The sequence below is a fragment of the Bactrocera neohumeralis genome, chromosome 5, assembly GCF_024586455.1.
Source record: "Bactrocera neohumeralis isolate Rockhampton chromosome 5, APGP_CSIRO_Bneo_wtdbg2-racon-allhic-juicebox.fasta_v2, whole genome shotgun sequence".
Lineage (NCBI taxonomy): Eukaryota > Metazoa > Arthropoda > Insecta > Diptera > Tephritidae > Bactrocera > Bactrocera neohumeralis.
The window spans coordinates 12,204,666-12,227,036 of NC_065922.1; the positions used below are offsets into that span (position 1 = coordinate 12,204,666).

A 22,371-nucleotide genomic window follows, 5' to 3' on the forward strand; every position below is an offset into this window, starting at 1 on the left:
AAGAGTTATCGGCCAATAATTCCAACATATTTTATGAATATCTTCGGACAAATGACGCATAGTACTGAAATAGTATTCTTTGTCCACAGTTTGGTGGACATTACCTCGATAAAAGAACTGTCAATATAACCTTGATTCTTGACTTGCTTCGACATAGCTTTTTTGTTTCGGGTCACCTTTGCCACGATTTCAGCCGATTGATTGCCTGTTTCCGGGTCGTGAGCATAGACCCAAGACTCATCGCCAGTAATAATACATTTTATGACATCCTGGTATTCGGAAAGCATTGTTTCACGGAAGTTAACGCGACTCTGTTTTGAAATTAGTGATTTTTTTTTTAATCAACTGATTTTGGAATCAATCGTGTTTTCACTTTTCTTTGGCCAACTGATCTTTCAAAACGATTTTCACTGATCCTTCCGATATTCCAACGATGCCAGTAAAATCTCTGACTGCTAATTGTCGATTCTCAAGTACCAATTCTTTTATTTTATTGACGTGTTGATCATCAGTTGATGTTGATGGCCGTCCTGGACGTGGTTCGACGTCAACGCGTTCTCGACCCTCTTTGATGAATCAAAAGTACCAGCTCGCGGCAGCAATTGCCATCGAGGGACTTTACCAACTTTCTTAACTTTTCGACACCAGAAATTTGATTCTGCACACAAAATTTAATGGAAATTCTTTGTTGAATAACTTCTCTCATCGTAAAAATCGCCGAATGCACTTTATGCACTTCAAAAAGACAAGCGTATCGTAAACATTAAGATTATTTTGATGCGATATTTGACACAGATATCACTGACAGTCATACCAACCTAGAAAAAATATATTTCGACGAATGAGCTTTCGAACGAAACTTGAATAGTACTCGTATTAGTAGTATTCTCCTTAAGGAATTTTTGTTTTAATACTGTCCAATGTACTATATAAATATCTGTGTAGCTGTTTCCATTGCAAAAAGTTAGTTATCTATCAAAAAAAGGTTCACTGTCCCTCAGTTAAGTGAAATATTAAAACTTCTTACGAAATGATCATTTTTTCGTTAATTTGCGAAATACTGTTGCACTGTTGAATCACACTCATTGTAGCTGATCATACTTATACTATATAGGTGATCATATATGTATGTTTATGTATATAGGTAGTAAGTAAGTATATACATTATCTCAAGCACAATTTCAATTCAAATTTCACGAAAACAATCAAAACTTTAATTTCTTAGAATAATCAAATCTTTTTCACAGATGAATTTTTCGTGACTCTTATTGCATCATCTTATATTTTGATGTTTTTTTTTTTTTAATTTTTCCCACCCACTTGACTCACCTGTGATCCAGCTCACGCTTGTAGCCATGGTAGGACGGATCGTTTTGTGAGCCAACGTGCTGCGCCAGCTCCTGTTGGCCGGGAACGGAGAGTGTGACTGGGGTAAGGTCCGACGCTTGGACGCCAGCGCTGGCAGGATGCACATTTTTACCGTTAGCCAGCGTAGTTGCCTGGGACGCACTGCCATTTAGGCCAGCTGTGGTCAATGAAGACATTCTTGTTGGCGGCGCTGTTGTTGTTGCCGTTGTAGGCAAGGGATTTTGAATCTCGAAGACGTCTTGCGACAGATCGGGCATAATCTTTTCACTAACTGTATAAGGTTTTTGCAGGTGCTGTGTTTTTAATTTTTCCAGTACACTATCGCCACTAAATTTAGCAGCAATAAAGGTGGAAATTGCTGTGACGTGCCGCCGATAAGCGATAAACGGTGTGACAATAAAGCGACTAATTTTAAATTAATTTATTTACACGCACGCAAACACACACAGAGACACAGGTTTATGTACTTAGTGTTGTTGTAGAGTGGCTTCACTTGTTTGTTTGTAAATATATTTTACTTGCAGTGTGTCGTCAGCAACTATCAGTTATATATTTATATATATATACATACATATATGTATGTATGTTTGTTTGTTTGTATGCACTGTGAGACACGCCGTTAGCCAGCGCTCTATGTATTTATATTCGTTTGCCGTATGTAAATCGACGCGTCCGTCTCTGTGGATAGGTGTGGAGTAACTGGAATTACTTTGAGTATAAACTTGGTGATTTCAAGAGTGGCAGCAAATGCTTTTACGCTTATTAAATTGAGCGTGAAAAAAAATTTAAATATGTATATGTATGTATGTATGTTTGTGTGCGCTTATCAGTGAGGTGCGCTGCTTATCAAGTGGTTGCAGCAAATAAAAAGAAACAACGAACATATGGGAGCGTAGCATACAATGGTGAGCTTAAGTGAGTAGTAGGACGCCCTGCGCTTCCCACCCTTCACGCTTCCAGCTGGCAAATATAAATGCAGGTATGCATTCAAAACAAGCCACTGACAGCAGGCTGTAAACGATCATCTTTTGTACGTGCCTTCACTCATGCTCACTGCCACACAGATTGGCTCTCCCCTCTCTCTCTCTCTCGATATTTAGTAGTGTTGCCATGTATTTGTTAAATATTTCATTGACTTAATGATTTACTATACATTGAACTGTGTATATTAAGTTTGCCACGAAGTTTGTGGACAGAATGAAACGTCAGCGACGAACGGAGGCCCTCTCAGTCGGTTTATACTTATATAGTATACGCGAACTAGATTCTCAGTATTTGAGAAATCGCTCTGAAAATTGTCACACATTCTTTTATTCTCAAGAAGCTGCTTATTTGTCGGAACCACCGATATTGGACTACTATAGCATATAGCTGTCATACAAACTGAACGATCAAAATCAAGTTCTTGTATGGAAAACTTTTTTATTTATCGAGATATTTTCACAAAATTTGACATGGATTATTTTTCAAGATAATGCAACAATCTCTGAAAAAATGTTTTAGATCGGACCACTATATTATATAGCTGCCATACAAATTGATCGATCAAAATCAAAATTAAGATAACAGAACTTTTTTATCTGTGAAGGGTATTAGTGCATAATAGATAACGGAATTTGTAGTTTCTAATTTGAAATTTAAAACTAACTGAATTTATTGGTTGAAATTCTAATCAGAAATAAAATTTTTGATTACTTCCGATGTTTTCAACATTCCATCAAATGTTAGTGAATTCTGTTCTAGTCTTCTTTCTTTCCAAAATATTTGGTAACAAAAATCGTTAAAAATTCTTAAAATACTGGAACACTAAACCTTAAGCAGACAAGTGTCAAAATTTCTCAGTTGTCGGCTGGGGAGCTATACCACAAGAAGCACAAGGTATTTGGTATTTCAAAAAATAATCGACGAAAAGGTAAAAAAATCCACTTTGAGCGATATTCGGGTTTTACACTAAACGAAACAAATATTTGTAAACAGTTTTTTAAACTCTATACCGATCAAATGAACACTAATGGACTTGAAAATATCATAAGGAGACATTTTTCACCGAATATTTGGTTATGTGAAATCTCTTCGCCATGACCACACTCTAAGCTGCTTTATTCCAAGTAGGCCTACGGTGATTCAGTTTAATCTAAAACACGAGCCAACGAGTGGTATAAAGCTTTCAAAGATGGTCGAGAAGTCGTTGAAGACATTCCTCGTTCTGAACGACCTTCGACCTCTTCCAAAGTCGTCAAATCATCAAGAAGGCAAGTGTTAGAGAGATGACAAGAGAGCACACCATCTTTCGCAAGTCTGTTCCAATGATTTTTTTGGATATTTTTTGTATGAAATGCGTTCTTGCTGGACTCGTCCCGATAAAGCTGAATTGTTTTCAAAAAGAGTACTGTAAATAGGACTCTTTGAATATGCTTGATCATGCGAATTCGCACATTCATGGAGAGCATTGCGACTGCCGATGAGACATGGGTTTATGAGTTTGACATGGAAACAAGTCAACAATCATCGGAATGGAAGGAAAAAAAAACGGTCCGAAACCCACAAACAATGCCAAAGCGGCTCAATAACTAAGGCAATGTCAATAAGAATTTCTATTTGACCGAATTGAGATGTTTGCGTGAGAACATTCGTCGAAAACAGTCGGAATTGTGAAAGAACAATTCATGGATTTTACAAGATGATAATGCATCATCGCATCGAGCCAGGATTGTGACCGAATATAAAGTCAAAAATGCAATGAATACCATCTATCAACCACCGTATCCACCAGATTTGGCTCTGTGTGATGTTTTCTTTTTCTCCAAACTGAAATTGCCGCTCCGTGAAACCCGTTTTCAGTTGATCGCAGAGATGAAATAAAATTCGCTGAAGGAGCTGAAGGCCATCCCAAAAGTGCTTACGAAAAATATTTCGAGGACTGGAAGAATCGTTGGCACAAGTGTATTACATCTGGTGGGGATTACTTTGAAGGCGACAAAATAAATATTGATGAATAATTAAATATTTTGCGTTTTATTTACAATTTCCGGTCACTTTTTCTCACAATGCAGAAGAAAGTTTAGAAGAATTTGAAAACTACGTTAAAATAGTTTCCTTCAAAAAAATACAGTGTGAGTAAAAAAAAGTTTGAAATATAAAATCCATCACTGCTAATCTATTCTGACGCAAAATGGCAACACTGCGCCCTTCTGCTGAGGCTACTTGTGCTCTCTCACGTTTTCATTGTTTAACAACAAAAAATACAAAAAACATTATGCGTTTTTATTTCTGAACTTGTTCACGTTGCATATTTATTGTCCGTGAGTTACTTGCAAATCTGCATTGTTTTTGTTCAGAATTTTGTTTTGAATTTTTTTTTTTTAATAAAAAAAGTCAGTAATTGTTGCCTTCAGGTTATTGTTAAATATTGACATTTAAAAATAAATTGTTATTCGGAGAGGGGAAGGTGTGCAAAATTCGCGAAGACTTGCGTTAGAATAAATTTGTTTCGGAATTTGCACTTTTGCTTTCATTAGCGAATTAAAGCTTTTTTCTAGCGACTTTTTGCTTTGTGAATTTTTTCCGTTTTGCTCGCTTCGCTGTTTATTTTATTATTATGCGCATCGGCACGCCACTTTATTCGCTCTTTTATTTACTTTTTGTGTGTGTGCGTGTGTGTGTGTGTGTAGTTTTACTTTATTTGTCCATCAGCAACATGCCCAACAAAAGCAAAAAACGAAACGGAAAGATATAGAAAAGAATACAATTTTGCTTCCGCAGCTAAAAAATATAGCGCGCATAGGCGCAAATACATACATATGCACATACATACATATACTTTGGAAAAAAAAATTAATTATGCGTTTCATGCGAAGACTTTTTGAAATTATTCTTTACCTATTTTTATCAAAAACAGCGATTCTTAATTAATTTATATTTTTCTATTAAATGAAATTAATTTCTTTTTTTTTTATAATCTTTTATAAATTTTGTTTTATAAAAGTTTTTTTAATAATTTTTTTTTTTTATACTTTTTCATACATTTTTTTTATAAACGTTTTTTTCTTGTAATTTTTTTTTTATAAAAAATATTTTTTTCTTTATAAATTTTTTTTTTTTAATATTTTTTTTTTTATAAATTTTCTTTTTTTATAAAAACCTCACGCATTAAACATGAAACACAAACAACGTTTTACGCGATGCTCACTGCTCCAGTTTTATAGCCGCTCATATGCTGAAATCTACAACACCGTACGGGGTAAAAAGCACAACTGATCGTGCAGAAAGAAGCAGCTCCGTCGCTCAGTAATTATTTCCACATGTAGGCAACGAGTAACCAGCAATCGGCTAGCGATCTCAAAACAACAATTGTGTGTGCTTTAATAGCATACTCAGGGAAATGTCTGAGAGCCGATTGTGGAAACTTTTGATGCGGTCAAAGAGAAAGAGCACACAGGGCGCACAGTGGTGTGAGAGTAAATTGCGAAAATTACATGACACGAGTATTGGTTACAATATTGAAAAACATACAAAAAAAAATTGAAACACGCCGATATTTTTCCACTTATTCTTAAAATAATAAGAATATTATAAACTCTTAAGACTATAAAGAATTCATATAGTATTTTTTTTAACTCCCAAAAATCGCCTAATATATAGTAGGCTGTCACACTAGATGTGACCCTGAAAGCATCACTAATTGCAGAATGCCTTCAAATGAGTTTGGCTTGAAAATCATCTAGGTCTCCAATGTTTTTATACAAGCGCTAGAGACTGTTATTATATCCGAAACCTTCTTACGGCATTTTGACCATACTTTATGCTATACACTTTACCCTTTCCTATACTTTAGAAATACACTTTCAACAAAAACTCAAATGGTTAGATTTTTCGAAAAGGCTTCCTTGATTGAACACTACAAATTTCAGAAGAAAATATACATTGATCAAGTTTTGTGGCCGAAATCGGGTGCACAAAATCTAAGGAAAACCAAGCAAGTAAATTGCAACTCGATATCAAAGATCTAACGGAGAAACTTAAGAAGTCTTATACGCCGTGTAGTGGTTTCATGTTCGGTCTTCATCCAAAAATAAGCCTGTAAAGTTCCAGAAGACTAAACAAGCTTTAAGGTTTCCTTCAAAGCTATCAAATACGAGGCTTGCTTTTTATATTTCGTTATTAGAAAACAAAAACAAATATTATTAATCGAAAATTGCTTAATTGTTTTTCAAAATACTCCTCATTAAGAAGAAGACTTTTGGATGCGTTTGAACCAATACGAAAAGTCATATGGCGATCTTGCAATATCAGTTTGCGCACAGCGTCGAGCGTTGAGTTTGTACGACTTACACGAAATTCGTCTTGGAGTGATCTACAACCACGATTGAATTCGCCATACCATCAAGTGAAGAAGCTTCATCGCTCAAAAATTTAATTAATTTCATCAATGCAATGTGACTAAGTTAATCCACGTCGAAATTTGTAAAAAATAATCGAAGAACAATGTTCGTGATTTCATGCCATTTTCTGATCGAGATGAATATTTTAAGTTACCGTAAACAACACGAAAAGCGCTTACATGTCAAAAAGTTCCAAGTATGTGTGAAAAATGTCAAACTTTACGATAAAGTTGTGAGTTTCTAAATTGCATCACTAGTGTTGCTAAATCCCGAAATATAATTTTCACTATGTATCACTTAATGACCGAAGATGCCTTAAAAATAATCTACATATTAGAAAACATTAGTTTTCCTTATATCTTTTATGAAAACGTGCCACAATGCAGTGCTCAGCAACTAGCTTTCGTTATTCAAAGATTGGTGGTGATATGCTGGGTGCAAAGACTCTTCAAATACAACTTCACTTTCATGAGAAGTTGGCTGCCAAGACATTTTCTAACGACGTCACTACCTTCGGAGAGCCACAGAGTCTATGACAGTTGACTTTTGTGTTGTTGTTGCTTGACAGTTTGAAGGGAGGTAGCTAATAGCTATAGTAGATATATACATGAATATATGTACATAGGTAAGTAAAGAAGGAAAATGTCTGAGAGAGTTTAAAAAATCTTCTAGATTTTTTGGGTAACTCATTACTGTTATCACGCTTTCACAGGAAGTATTATCTCAATTTGTTCTCACGAAATCGTGTCCAATTTCATAAACCGAAAAAGTCAAACTTCCTTTAGTTGCAAATGTATATATGTACATATGTATGTATGTATGTATTTCAGTACACAATTCTCATGAATGAATCAAAGCTTCGTATAATTAACCGGAAACTGAACCTTAAGTATACAAAACAAATTGGTTATATAGCGTAAATCTAAAATTTAATTTTGTGAATTTACCGAAAAATTTTGAGATATTTTCAAATAATGTTTATGATTTATAACCTAATTAACACTCATATCAAATAAAACTTGGACTTTGACAGTCAGCTCATAAAATTCCATCCAAATAGTCACACAACTTTTTTCTATGTAAGCACTCTTTGTATTTTATGTTCGTCTATTTATTTATATACTATTCAAGTATTTATTGTCAATTTCTTGCGTTGATTTGCCGTTTAATTACTGTTCATTTGAGGCGTTTAATTTGATTGAAGTTTAGCTGTTTAACTGACAGCTGTCATGTGTAGTTAAGTGCTTAGTGAGGAGAAAGTAACGAAATGTGACAAACCGAACTTGAGTGCGCTTTCAGCAATTTTTTAATAACTTTTTACCTATTAACGTATTTAATGCGCAAATGGTTGCCAAGTGCAGCCTACAATCAAGAAGAAACATTAAAAATATAAAAAATAAAAAAATAAAAAAAATAAAAATGAAAATAGAAAACATAAAAATAATAGCAATAATAACAATAAAAATAAAAACAAACATTTTTAACTATGTACATATTTCAAAAAAATTTCTCAGAACTTTTTTTCAAAAATCATAATTTCTAAAAAATATTATTAACTACCGAATTCTTCACACCATTCTTCATTGTCAAAAAAATATTTTTTCAAAATCATAAAAATTTCTCAGAATTATTTTTTTTTAAATCATAATTTCTAAAAAAATATTATTCACTACCGAAATCTTCAAATCATTTTACATTTTCCGAAAAATATTTTTTAAAAATCCAAAAAAATTCTCAGAATTTTTTTTTCCAAAAATTATAATTTGTAATAAAAATATTATTAACTGCCGAAATCTTCAAACCATTTTTCATTTTCCAAAATATATAAAAAAAATTTCAGATTTTTTTTTTCAAAAATCATAATTTCTAAAAAAATATATTTTTAACTACTGAAATGTTCAAATCATTTTACATTTTCTAAAAAATATTTTTTCAAAATCATAAAAGTTTCTCAGATTTTTTTTTAAATCGTAGCAATTTATTCAATATTATAACTACCGAAATCTTCAAATCATTTTCCATTTTCCAAAAAATATAAAAAAATCCCAGATTTTTTTTTTCAAAAATCATAATTTCTAAAAGAAATATTTTTAACTACCGAAGTCTTCAAATCATTTTTCATTTTCCAAAAAAATATTTTTTCAAAATCATAAAAATTTCTCAGAATTTTTTTTTCAAAATTATAGTTTGTAATAAAAATATTATTAACTACCGAAATCTTCAAATCATTTCTCATTTTCCAAAATATATAAAAAATTCTCAGATTTTTTTTTTAAATCATAATTTCTAAAAAAATATTATTCACTACCGAAATCTTCAAATCATTTTTCATTTTCCAATAAAAACACTTTTTCAAAATCAAAAAAAATTGTCGTTTTTTTGTTTCAAAAATCATAACAATTTCTATAAAATATTATTTCATTTTATACACATTTTTACGGCAAAAACTTTTTCTTTAAAAACGAAATTATTAGCAAATGTTGTTTTTGTTGTTTTTTTAATTCAAACAAATTTTAGAAAAATTATTTTTTCAAAACCTTTTCAGAGAATATTTTTTTTCACAACTATACAATTTTAAAGAAAATATTTTTTAAAAATCATAATAATTTTCAGGAAATTTCTTTTTAAATCACAAAAATGCTTAGGAGAATACTTTTTTAATCTAAGAACAGTTAATTATTTCAGAAAATATTTGTTTTAATAGTTTCATAGAAGTTTTTTACAAATCTACAATTTATAAGTATTTTTTTTTTTTTAAATGAGAATAATTTGTATGAAAATTTTTCTAAAAATTTCTTAGAAAATATTCTTTGGTTTTTGTACAAGAATCAAAAAAAAATAATAATAATTGTTTTTAATCAAAATTTCAAATAATTTCGACGTCAAAAATGTCTTTTTTAAACCAGTTTTTTACAAATCTGCCATTTATAAGAAAGTTTTTTTCTGTTTTTTCTTTCAAAAGTGAGAATAATTTTTGAGAATTTTTTTTTTTAAATAATTTAAAAAAAAAATTTGTTTCAAGAATTTCTTAGAAAATATTCTTTTGTTTAAAGAATCAAAAAAATACAGAATAATTATTTTTTCAAAATTTCAAATAATTTCGAGGTAAAAATTACATTTTTAAATCATAAAAACCTTTAAGAAAATAGAATTTTTTTAATCCTCTAAAAATTTTTTGTGTCAGAAAAAATATACATATTCTTTTTATTATATAACAAAAATTTTAAAATAATTTAAAAAGCTTTTGTTATTTGGAGAAATCATAAAATATTTTAGGGAATATTTTTTTTTTGAAAATTTCTAAAACAATATTTTTTTATTTTAAAATCAATAATTTTCAAGAAAATATTTTTTGAAAAACATATATTTTATAAAGAAATATTTTCAAGAAAATGATGAAAAAATTCATTATAAATATTTATTATAAATAAATATTTTTAAGAAACTGTTTGTTTTAATAATAAAAATTTTGAAGAAAATATTTTTTGAAAAAATATTTTTTTTAATAATAAATAATAAAATAAAATTTTATATAAAAATTAAAAATTTTGAAGAAAATATTGATTTTAAAAATTATAACATTTCGAAGAAAATATTTTTTTAATAATAAAAACTTTTAAGAAAATGTTTTTTGAAGAAAATATTCTTGGAAGAAAATATTTCTTTTAATAATATAGCTTTTTAAGAAAGTAGTTTTTGAAGAAAGTATTTTTTATAAAAATTTTTGTGAAACAACTTTTTGAAGAAAGCATTTTTTAATAAAAATTTTTAAGAAAATATTTTGTTTTTTAATTATTTTATAATCTAAAATCATAAAAAACAAAGGTAAAGGTTCAGGAGAGCGGCTTTTCCGAAAACGTGCACCAATTTTCACGGGAAATGTCTTAAAATAAGTTCTATTTACGAATATGTTAGGCGCGTGCTTTTAAAAACAATATTTTCTTTGTTTTAATAGAAAAACATCGTATTTCCCGAAATCAAAAATTCACTTTTGCACTTTACACGCCTTTAGATGTTAAAAATTTATGTTCTATCAATTATATACACGTAATTATTGATGTTCTTTAATTAATTAATTAGAGAAATGGTTTTTATTGTTATTTTTATAAAAATATGTAAAACTTCACAATTACTTCACTTCAACGAAAATGGCAAGGTTATGTTCGAAATTATGGCATCGCTGTTGTAAATTCGAATCTATTGATTTATGCACTGATCGTTTTCGAATTATCGATACTCTCGATATTTTTGAAAGAGAATTGGTTAGAAGGAGAAATACGTAATAGGAAAATTTATAATTCATTATTATTGCAGAAAGAAGAAGAAGTTGGACACAGAAGAATTATGAACGCCGGGGTGTTGGACCGACCAGGGTTATTTTTTTTCGAGCGCTCGAAAAAAAATAACCCTGGTCGGTCTTTTAGACCCAAATATTGAGAATTCTTTTATTTTTCTTTTTATTTTTTTATTATTATTTTCCTATTACGTATTTCTCAAACCAATTCTCATTCAGACTAGAATATTGAGAATATCGATATTTTAATTTCTTTCTATTTTTCCAACTATTATTATTTTTCTATTATGTTTCTCTCATTTTTATCAATTCTTGTTTAGTCTCTAATATCGAGAGTATCGATATTTCGAAACCGATCGCTGCTTGTATCACTAGTATCAAATTGAATTTCGAACAGTGATGCCATTTATAGCGTAAATATCGTGCAAAATCATAATTTTTCTTTTTGTTTTTACTACAAAAAAACATAAAAATAGATAACGCGCCATACATATTCGTAAATTGGAATTAAAAACACGAATTTTAAGACATTTCCCGTGAAAATTGGTGCACGTTTTCGGAAAAGCCGCTCTCCTGAACCTTTACCAAAACAAAAAACATGAAAATAAAAAAAAATATTTTTTCAAAAATTTCTAAAATATAAAAATCACAGAACGTAGAAATTTTCTCAGAAGATAAATTCATAAAAGATATCGTCATCTTTTGTGAAAATTACATATAAATCTTCAGTTCATTTGTACATACATTAATACAATACTTTTATTATATTAATAAGATCTTATTGTCAGCTATTTCTCACAGTGTTGCCATACCCAAATGTATCCATATATCGAGTTATGAATGACACACTTTTCTAATATTCAAATACGCAAGCATGCACTTGTCATTATGCACGCGTAGATATGTACATACATATGTATGTATGTATATACACTCACGTATACAGAACACATTTCTTATATACATACGTATATATACTTATGCACATTTGTATGTATATGTACTCGTATTTAGATACATAAGTAAGTAAATGCATCCCACTTAAACAACTTTTATGGCAAGAAATTCAACAATTCACTGTCGCCTAAAAAACTGCGTTGGCCGACTGATCGCTTTCCCAAATTTGAACGTGAAGATCGTAGTGTTTGCCAAGTTTATATACCCTCTTTGCAACAGTGACTTAAAGCAAATAATAATTGCTGGAGAATTTCCCCGTTTACTGATTGAAAATGAATAGGAGGATGGAAATTTAACGTCGAAGCTTTCATATTAAATGAAAAAGTCGAAAAAGAAATAATAAATTCGATGGAATAAAAGTGTTTTAAATTCGGAGAAATTTAATTTTCCAACCTGTGATGGGTATAATGTGTATTGGAAAGCGTTAATACTACTTATATAACTATATACAAACAAATCATAACAAATTTGACAAACTATATTTGACGCGACTAAAAATTCACGGGTATAATACCCGTTATGACATCTGTATAATACCAGTTATGACATTTGTTCTGCTTTCCGTTCGTACGTGAGTAAAATGCTTTGTCCGATTGACAATCCGCATTACAATACGGGCTGTCTTAACACTCGATAGATAGTACCTATATGTATTTATACATATTTACTACACATGTAGCCACTAATAATGCCAAGTCTATGAAGTTATGACTGTAATATTTAATTGTAAATATTTTTATGCGAGCAAAATTTTTGTTTGCTAGTCAATCAGTAGTCACTCGAATCGCGCTACGCGATAAGCCGCGCTGATAACACTAGCCAAGCAACAACAACAATGTGTATGTATATTTAAACAAAGAAAAAAAAAACAAAAAAATAAAAGAAGCAGTAAATTATTTTGTCTTAAAATTCTTTCATAGTGATTACGGGCGAGCGAACTTTGTCATTATATAAAAACTAATGCGAAAATATTTATGTGCGGACAGTTTTACGTATTCGAGCAAGTAATAAAGCGCTTCGAAAACGAAAAAAAAGATTTATACGAAAATCACAGCATTTGTTTAGCACGTGTTTTGTCGGGCGGCCGTTTGTTGTCTCCATATGCGAAATACTCGAGCTTGGGCGTTGCGTTCACGGTTGCAAAAATCGCTGTGTGGGCGGAATTTTTAGACGCAACACTTTAGTGGCGCTACTTGTTTACCGTTCGATCTATAAATACCTACATTATGAGTGTTTGTTTATAAAATTTCCACTGTGATGTCTTATCAAAGTAGTTTTATTTTTAAACGGTCGAAAAAAGGAGAAAATAATGATTTTAAATCGTTTTATTATGGATATGGGACTAGACGAAGCTCTATTAGACTCTGATTAGACTATTATTTAAAGCCCTAGGTGAGCCGCCTTCGACAGCACGAAAAGGAACTACCTCTATGCCGCTATACAATATCTGGACTTGGTATCCACGCAAAGCTAATACGGCTGTGTAAGCTGACGTTGAGCAACACCAAAAGCTCTGTCAGAATCGGAAAGAACCTCTCTGAGTAGTTCGAAACAGTGGTCGTACTCACGACTTGGCTCGCACGTCACTGTTTACAGTCATAACTTTGAAGTCGTGGATAATTTCGTCTATCTTGGAACCAGTATTAACACCAACAACAATGTCAGCCTCGAAGTCTAACGCAGAATAACTCTTGCCAACAGATGTCACTCTGGACTGAGTAGGCAATTGAAAAGTAAAGTCTTCTCCAGACGAACAAAGACCAAACTCTACAAGACCCTCATCATTCCCGTCCTGCTATATGGCTCGGAGGCATGGACAATGACATATACGGCGGCATTGACATATTTCAGCGAATCAAGGGACAGCGGCTGAGCTGGCTGGATCATGTTGTCCGGATGGAAGAGAACACTCCAGGAGGAATTTCTCTTACGAACCCGGCTATAACCGCGTAAGCGGTGTCTACGCCAGTAAAGAAGAAGAAGCCCAAAGTGTGGTCAAGAAAATATAATTTCTTAGCACATCACACATAACAGGTCAATTGAAAAGTCTACGGCCTGCCATATTAAATACATTTTTTTTTCGGCAGTTCCCTTAAAGGATAATACATTGTTTATAAGGACCTTATTTTCAAGGCAGATATATTGATTAAAAAGGCCTTCCCTTCAAGGCTGATACATTGATTAAGCGATCTTCCAACTTTTCGAAACTATTTATTACGATTTGGCTTTTGGTTCAAAAAAGGCCTCAGTTTCGTCTGTCACCTCTTCATGGGACAAAAACTGCTTCCCAGCGAGCATTCTTTTGAGATCTGAGAACAGGAAATAGTCATTTTGAATCAGATCTGCAAAATACGGTGGATGTGGAAGCAATTCGAAGCCCAACTCATGGAGTTTTGCCAACGTTTTCACTGACTTGTGACACTGTGCACTGTCTTGGTGAAACAGGACTTTCTTTTTCTTCTAATGCGGCCGTTTTTCGTCCTTCAAACGGACCAATAATGCAATGTAATAGTCACTCTCTTTCCTTTCCAAGGTAGTCAAAAAAAATTATTCTGTGCGCGTTCCAAAATACAGACGCTATAATCTTTCCAGCCAACTGTCGCATCTTTCCACGCTTTGGATCGGGTTCATTTTGTGCACTCCACTTGGTTGACTGTCGATTGGATTTTGTATTGGTATATGGGGTATATGGATCTTATTCGATTATTTTTAACAGTAAGGAATCTTATTATCATGAAATCTTCAAAAGACCTTGCACTGGTCAACCGTCGGGATCCGACTAAAAGTTTATAAAAGAAATAGGAAGATCCCCGAATTACAACTTTCGTCGATTTGGGATTGTGGACTACAACGGTTTTTATATAAGGCCACTTTGCAATACTACAAACAACTCAAATAAAAACTATGAGGAAAAAAGATAAAATCGGTCTATATTTTCGCTCTTCCCCACACTACCTTCATAAGAGTCTCTGTTCTTCCGGTTGACGGAAAATCAGAATGTGAAATATCTTCAGAAAATTAAGTAGAGATCTTTCGTCCAACATAATAAGATCCAGCTTCAAAAAACAACAACGATGCATACCTTCACAGTACTGAAATGCAAAATCTGTGATTTTCACTGAGTCCATAAAAAATGCATCGAAAAAGATGATAACAAAAATGCAATTAATTTTTACGTGGGCGCCGGTAAAATATTTGATAACAAGGCATCATGTTGTTGTTATTGAAATGTTTTTAAATTAATCAAAAACTCATAATTTAGGCGACGTGATGCGCAAAAAACAACAAACAAATACAGAAATAGACGAACGCATCTAGATCTGTACGTAAATCCATCGGAACAAAATTAAAAAAATCAAAATCAAAGCAAAGTCATTGACAGCGAGCTCGCGAGATGTCAGCACAAATATGAGCATCAAAGCTATTGATAGAAAATGTGATAGGCATTGTTTTGACGGTCCAACGACCCTACACCTCAAAGCAGCATAATATGGATCGGATGATTGTGAGCAGAATTAACGGTAATCCCGCGGGTGACTCGAGTGTGCCGATTGGCGTCAAGCCAGCCAAGCGTTGAGCAACAAACACATTTTGATGACGGTGCTTTATGCTGTGATGGTTACGATATTCTTCTGGTACCAGTGGAACTGGACTCTCAGTCCTCCCTCCCACACTCGTCCCACAGAATTTGCAATTGAAATTTCTAATTTTCTAAAACAAAAAGTGAAGTCGATATCATTTACATGCGACTCTTTTTTTTGCTCCAATTGAATCGTTTGTTGACTTAATAACTCACGACTCCCTCGATCATTTACACTCCACATTCACATAGTCTCTCTTTCCTCCCTGTCAATGCATGCTAATCAAGGCGACAGCATTCGCTCGACGCTCTTGATAAGATGCACTGGCTTCTGATTTTGTATTCTCCCAAGATTATTTTCAATTTTATTTTCGTGGTGTATGAATTCGAGTTGTTATTGTTGGCATTTTGTTTTGCCTACGAAAGCAATGACAATGGCATTGGAAGGGGTGTGGCGTGGTGTGTTGGAGGTTGGGGGTTTATGAGGTCAGCGCACCTCGTTGGCATTTGTTTATAGAGTCTTCATTATATAGTCAGCGACTTTGTTTTTCTTAAAAACAAAACCAAAATAAACAACAAGAATAAAAATTAAGCAACACACAAATTGGAAATAAAAAACAATTGGAAGATAGCGGCGTGCTTGAAGATTGTGTTTGCTACTTTTTGTTGGGAGTGTGCTTGAAATGTATTTTTTTATGAAATTTTCAAAAGCAAAGGAAGAGAGAAAAACGATTCGAAAATTCACTGAAAAACATACATATGTTTTTTATATATATCCATACATACATATATATATATTCATTACATAGCATTTACTTATGTTCCATATGTACATTGTGATAAGAAAGTACCCGGAAATTGTAAATAAATATTTGATTATTCATTAATATTTATTTTGTCGCTTTCAAAGTAATTCCCACCAGATGCAATACACTTATGCCAACGACTTTTCTAGTCCTCAAACCACTTTTCATAAGCACATTTTGGTATGGCCTTCAGTTCCTTCAGCGAATTTTGTTTTATCTCTACGATCGACTGAAAACGGGGCCACTGAGCGGCATTTTCAATTTGTGGAACAAGAAAAAATCACACGAAGCCAAATCTGGTGAATTCGGTGGTTGATCGCTGGAATTCATTGCGTTTTTGGCTTTATATTCGGTCACAATCGCGATTCGACACGACGGTGCATAATCATCGTGTAAAATCCATGAATTGTTCTTCCACAATTCCGACCGTTTTCGACGGATGTTCTCACGCAAATGCCTTAATACGCTAAAATATAACTCCTTATTGACCGGGACAGACGGTACAAGTTCATGATATATGTACATACCAAACCACGAACATCGAAAAAAAAATTTGCGTCACCTTGGCTTTTGAGCGGCTTTGGCGTGGTTTTTTTTTTGGTTTCGGCTCGTTTTTTTCCCTCCATTCCCATGATTGTTGACTTGTTTGCATATTAAACTCATAAGTCCACGTCTCATCGGCAATTATAATGCTCTCCATGAATGTAGAATTGGAGTTCGCAAGATCAAGCTTGTCGAAGGAGACCTCTTTACGGTACTCTTTTTGAAAAAAAATCAGCTTTTTTGGGTCGAGTCGAGCAAGAACGTGTTTCATACCCAAAATATCCACCAAAAACATTCCAACGAACTCGCGAGAGATGTCGAGCTCTCTTGCCATATCTCTAACACTTGTCTGACAATTTTCAACCACCATAGAGGTCGAAGGTCGTCGAACGAAGGGTGTTTTCAACGATTTCTCGATCTCTCGACTTTGTACCACGCGTCGGTTTGTGTTTTTGATAAAATTTAATCAAGGTAAGCCTTTTCCAACAAAACAACAACAAAATTTGGTTAGAAATACAAAATTTGTAAAATTCGTAACGCACTGCTGGGGTGTACCGACTTAAGCAGCTGCTTAAATAAACTAGTTGATAGATCGCGCTCTTATTTGGCTTACTAATTAAGGACAGTCCTACCAACTTAGCACAATATATTACATCTTTTTGAAATCGACCCGGCGAATTTAAATTACAATTTCCGGGTACTTTTTTTGTCACAATATACATATGTATATACTAAAGTTCTTACAACAATAATATTAAAAAATCGCCCGAAATAAGTTAAAAAGTTAGCCCTAAAGATATGATCAGCTGCTCTCAGTACCTCACGCTCATATGTATGTATGTATGTAAATATACATATATACCATAGAGAGTAGTATAAGTATACAAGTACTCGCAGAGGCACAATGAGCGAAATAATTTATGCTCAAGCATAGATACGTGTAAGGTGTGTGGTGGAGCGCTTGCTGGGAAAAGTTTAAATAAATTCATTATTTGTTGCTAATGGAAGAATCAACAAATGACAGAAAAAAATTCCACTACGTAAGAATTTACTTGTTATATTTAATGTGCCCAACGAACGCAGTGTAGATGATTATCTCTTCACTTTCACATTCTCTTGAGGTTTCCAAATATTAAAGGCTCAACGGTGGTTAGAAACAGAGAGAACGGTGGATGTATTGTAGTTGAGGTAATTTGAGGACCAACTGATGCATTTGAGCCTTTTGAAAATTACATCTAAGTACAACCACTAATGGTCTTTTATCGGAACGGCAGGAATTTACATAATAATACCTAAAAACAAGAAACAGAGAAGACGGCATTTCTGTTAGGTATTGTAGTTGAGAAGCTTTAATAGTTGATCTGAACAATTTCCAATTGTTGCCTTAGAAAATAACATATACCAAATGAATTTTTGTCATGAAAGGCATTTCCGAGTTCAGTTTGTATGGCAGCTATATGTTATAGTGGTCCGATATCGGCCGTTCCGACAAATGAGCAACTTCATGAAGAGAAAATGACGTTTGCAAAATTTCAAAACGATATCTTAAAAACTGAGGGAACAGACAGACGGACATGGCTAAATCGGCTAGACATACTGATCATTTATATATATACTTTATAGGGTCTCCGACGATTCCTTCTGGGTGTTACAAACTTCGTGACAAACTTAATATACCCCATTCAGGGTATAATTATATGTTTACAAATAAGAACAAGTGGAAAGTTACCATCAATTAAACAATTGATAATATTGATACTTGTTTTTGAATGACGAAATACACCTACATATGTATACTAATCTTGCCTATATTTATATTATATAGTATATATGCCTGTGTCAGAATTACATTCATATCAAACGTAATGAACCTCATTGACCCTAAACTTGACTCGAAAAAAATGTGCGTCAAGAGCGTTATTTTTAGACTCAAGTAATCTATTGATATGCTGTTACAATTTCGGACGATAAGTAATTGTTTTCAGAAATATTTTCGGATCCCGATGCTGAATGCACAAACATATCCACTGAGGAAATAAATTAAATGTGGGTTAATTATGTAGCTGTTGTTTATTAAAGCGAAAAACAAAAATATTATTGTCAAAATATTTTTAATAGTCGCTCACTTAAGAGACTTTAATCACATTTCGAGTAATGAGGATTCACTAGTATTTCAAACATAACCTGTTAACTAACCTAAACCATTACAAATCATGGTTTATATTTGAGGCTAAAACAAAATGTAAGTTCATCGAAAAAAATTCTGAAAGTAAATTAGGTCGTCATTCCTGATTTGAGCGTTATTTTTAGACACCGCTTACGCGATTATAGCCGAGTTCGAGCGTAGCCAGTTCCTTCTCCAAAAATACTTTCAGAGCTGGAGTGTTTTCAATCAACATTTTGTATTCGCTGAACTTGTCAATGTCATCGTATATCGCTCATCGTTCCATCGAAGTATTCGCCGTGGCCAACGCGCACAGGACCATAAATCTTTGCAGAACTTTTCTTCAAAAACTCGCAACAATTTCATATAGCAGGACGGGAATTATGAGTGACTTATAGAGTTTGGTTTTTGATGTCGAGAATTGTTGGTGGTGTTAACGCTGGTAATTGTTTTCACGAGTGTTTGTTTGATATATTTCGGATCGTTCACGACGTTGATGCACAAACGTATACACTGAGGAAATAAATTAAATGTGGGTTAATTATGTAGCTGTTATTTATTAAAGCGAAAAACAAAAATATTATTGTCAAAATATTTTTAATAGTCGCTCACTTAAGAGACTTTAATCACATTTCGACTAATGAGGATTCACTAGTATTAAAACATAACCTGTAACTAACCTAAACCATTACAAATCATGGTTTATATTTGAGGCTAAAATACCAAAAATGTAAGTCCATAAGCAGAGATAAGCTTATTCTGAAAGTAAATTAGGTCGATACTTAATTCCTGATTTGATTTTGGAGACCTTATAAGCACCCAGATATACCCGAATTTCACGCGGTTTAGCAAAAATAAAAACACATTTTTACGAATTTTAATACAAACCATAATTACTGCGCTCAAAATAGACTCTAGGATACAAGCATGTCAAGGCTTAATCCAATTTTTCAAACACCTGTTATAAGTCTCGACTGTGATGGCCTTCAGCGCCTTCAACGAATTTTGGTTTATTTGGTTTCAGCTTATTTTTGAGGCGCTATTCGATAGATTCTTTCGACGTCATATTCATGAACCCTCGTTGCCAGTGATAATGTATTTCATGAATATAGGGTCCTCAGCTACGTTATCAAGTATATCTTTAACGACCTCAACTCGACGTCATTTCTTTAATTATTTTCGATGTGATCATCCCACTCATCTTGTGCCACTCAAATACTTAAGTTCCTGATAAAATATACTCTTCCGAACATTTCTGTAATATTTTCAACGATTTGATAGCCGTGATTTCATTGGAAATAAAAAATTTCGAGCAAACTCATTGCTCAATTGTTCAAGGTAAAAATCACCAGACCAAACTTTTCACGACGTAAAGAAATATGTAGCTTTTAAACGTACAGTCATTGACATAAGCAGATCAAAATTCACACGAATACAAAAAATATTGTGTCAATCCAAAAAAAATGTATATTGAGTTAATTTTATTGCGCAGCATAAGTGGACCAGTCTGGGTCAAATTTGATCAGATAGTACTTTTCTGTCTTACTAAATTCTACAACACCTCTGGAATATTGTCCTAAATTTTCAAGTTGATCCGAGTAATAGTTTCGGAGATACAGCCTTGAGAACTTGTGCGCTCGAGGCTAGCTAGGCTAAGTGCGCCATCTTTAAACCGCGTTTTTGAAGTCGGTTGGCAAGATTTCTCGAAAACTACTTAACCGATGTTCATGAAATCTTACACAGGTCTTTGAGATACAATTCTTAAAGACTTGAATGAAGGATTTTTTCGAGAATATTCGAAATTTTAATTTTTTTGTAAAAATGTCTGCAAAAAATGGAATTTTCAAATTTCTTCTTCGTCTAAGTTAAGGTTTTGACTAAAATACGTATTTCTTCACTTTAGATGATCCTGTAAGGAGTCATTCTGCCAACACGGGCGCATCTTTTTTCCGAGGGGTCACCGGGAATGCGTCGCAGTGGGCGAGTTTAAAATATTTTTTTCCAAAAATTCCAGAATTTCTTTGCTAATAGTATATGTTTTTAAAAAAACAAAATCTTATAAAATATTTAATTTTTTATACGAGAAAAAATGGTTGAAGAAAGGCTTTTTTTACCCGAGGAAATCCATGCAAACCCCTTAATTGACATCTAAAAGGCTACTAGGAATGAACTACAAAGACGTTTAGGCCGATTTTACATTTCATGTAAACCGGGACTTCAAATGTTTTACATAAAAATAGGAATCTTATTCGTTAGTACTTTACTTCAGGCAACCTTACTTGTTGGTTTAGATCTAAATTGCACTCACCTATTACTGGCTTTGCGGTAGTATTTCTTCTCCGCTGACCGTGGCGTCATAAGATCAATAGCGTTGTCAATTTCCTCCGCCATTGGCTGAAAAGAGGAAGAGCAACAGAAGCAATTTATTTGAGATGACGAATTGATTCAAAAGAAATAATCCAAAATTAGCCAAAGTAACTACAAATAATTTTAATTTAAAATAAAGTTGAAGAAGAAACGGAGAAATAAAAATAATAAATGCTAAATAAATAAAAGAGATAAAACTGCGAAAGCAACAGAGCGAATTTAGTACAGTACGCCGAAAAGAGACTGGAGTTGGCAAATATTGAGGTTAGAAAAAAATAAAAAAAAAAACCTTAACTTCGGCTGCACCGAAGCTAATATACCCTTCACAGGTGCATTTCTTTTAGTAACTATGTGTTCAGTTTGTATGGTAGCTATATGCTATAGTTAACCGATCTGACCAATTTCTTCGGAGATTACATTGTTGCCTTAGAAAATAATCTATACCAAATTTGGTGAGGATACATTGTCAAATGTGAAAGTTTTCCATACAAGAACTTGATTCCGATCGTTCAGTTTATATGGCAGCTATATGTTATAGTGGTCCGATATTGGCCGTTCCGACAAATGAGCAGCTTCTTGAAGAGAAAATGACGTTTACAAAATTTCAAAACGATATCGTATATATTAAAAACTGTGAGACTATTTTATATATATACTTTATAGGGTCTCCAACGCTTCCCTCTGGGTGTTACAAACATCGTGACAAACTTAATATACCCTGTTCAGGGTATAATAATAAAAAATGATGATAAAAAGGCAACTAAAATCAACCAAAATCATAAAACTGGAACAACGAACGCAATCAAGCTGGCGCTTATGACCCAAAGCGAGACTAGATAAGGACCCCAATGCGAAGGTGGCTGGGCAGCAGTGCCGCACACAATGCAAGCAATCGTAATTCTACGTCACGC

General features: G+C 33.0%; 1 protein-coding gene across 7 annotated transcripts in view; it reads right to left on the minus strand.

The window, feature by feature from the left end:
• LOC126758068 (cytosolic purine 5'-nucleotidase) overlaps positions 1–22,371 on the minus strand; it is a 103,574-nt gene that overhangs the window by 75,066 nt on the left and 6,137 nt on the right. For 3 of the 7 annotated variants that reach the window (XM_050472077.1, XM_050472079.1, XM_050472078.1), the window contains one exon: positions 21,402–21,487. In XM_050472077.1, coding sequence (XP_050328034.1) covers positions 21,402–21,487 — 86 coding nt within the window. Of the gene's footprint in view, positions 1–1,329; positions 2,094–5,247; positions 5,348–5,557; positions 5,575–21,401; positions 21,488–22,371 lie in introns of those variants that run through there. The other 4 variants (XM_050472075.1, XM_050472073.1, XM_050472076.1 and 1 more) reach the window with 4 other exon arrangements.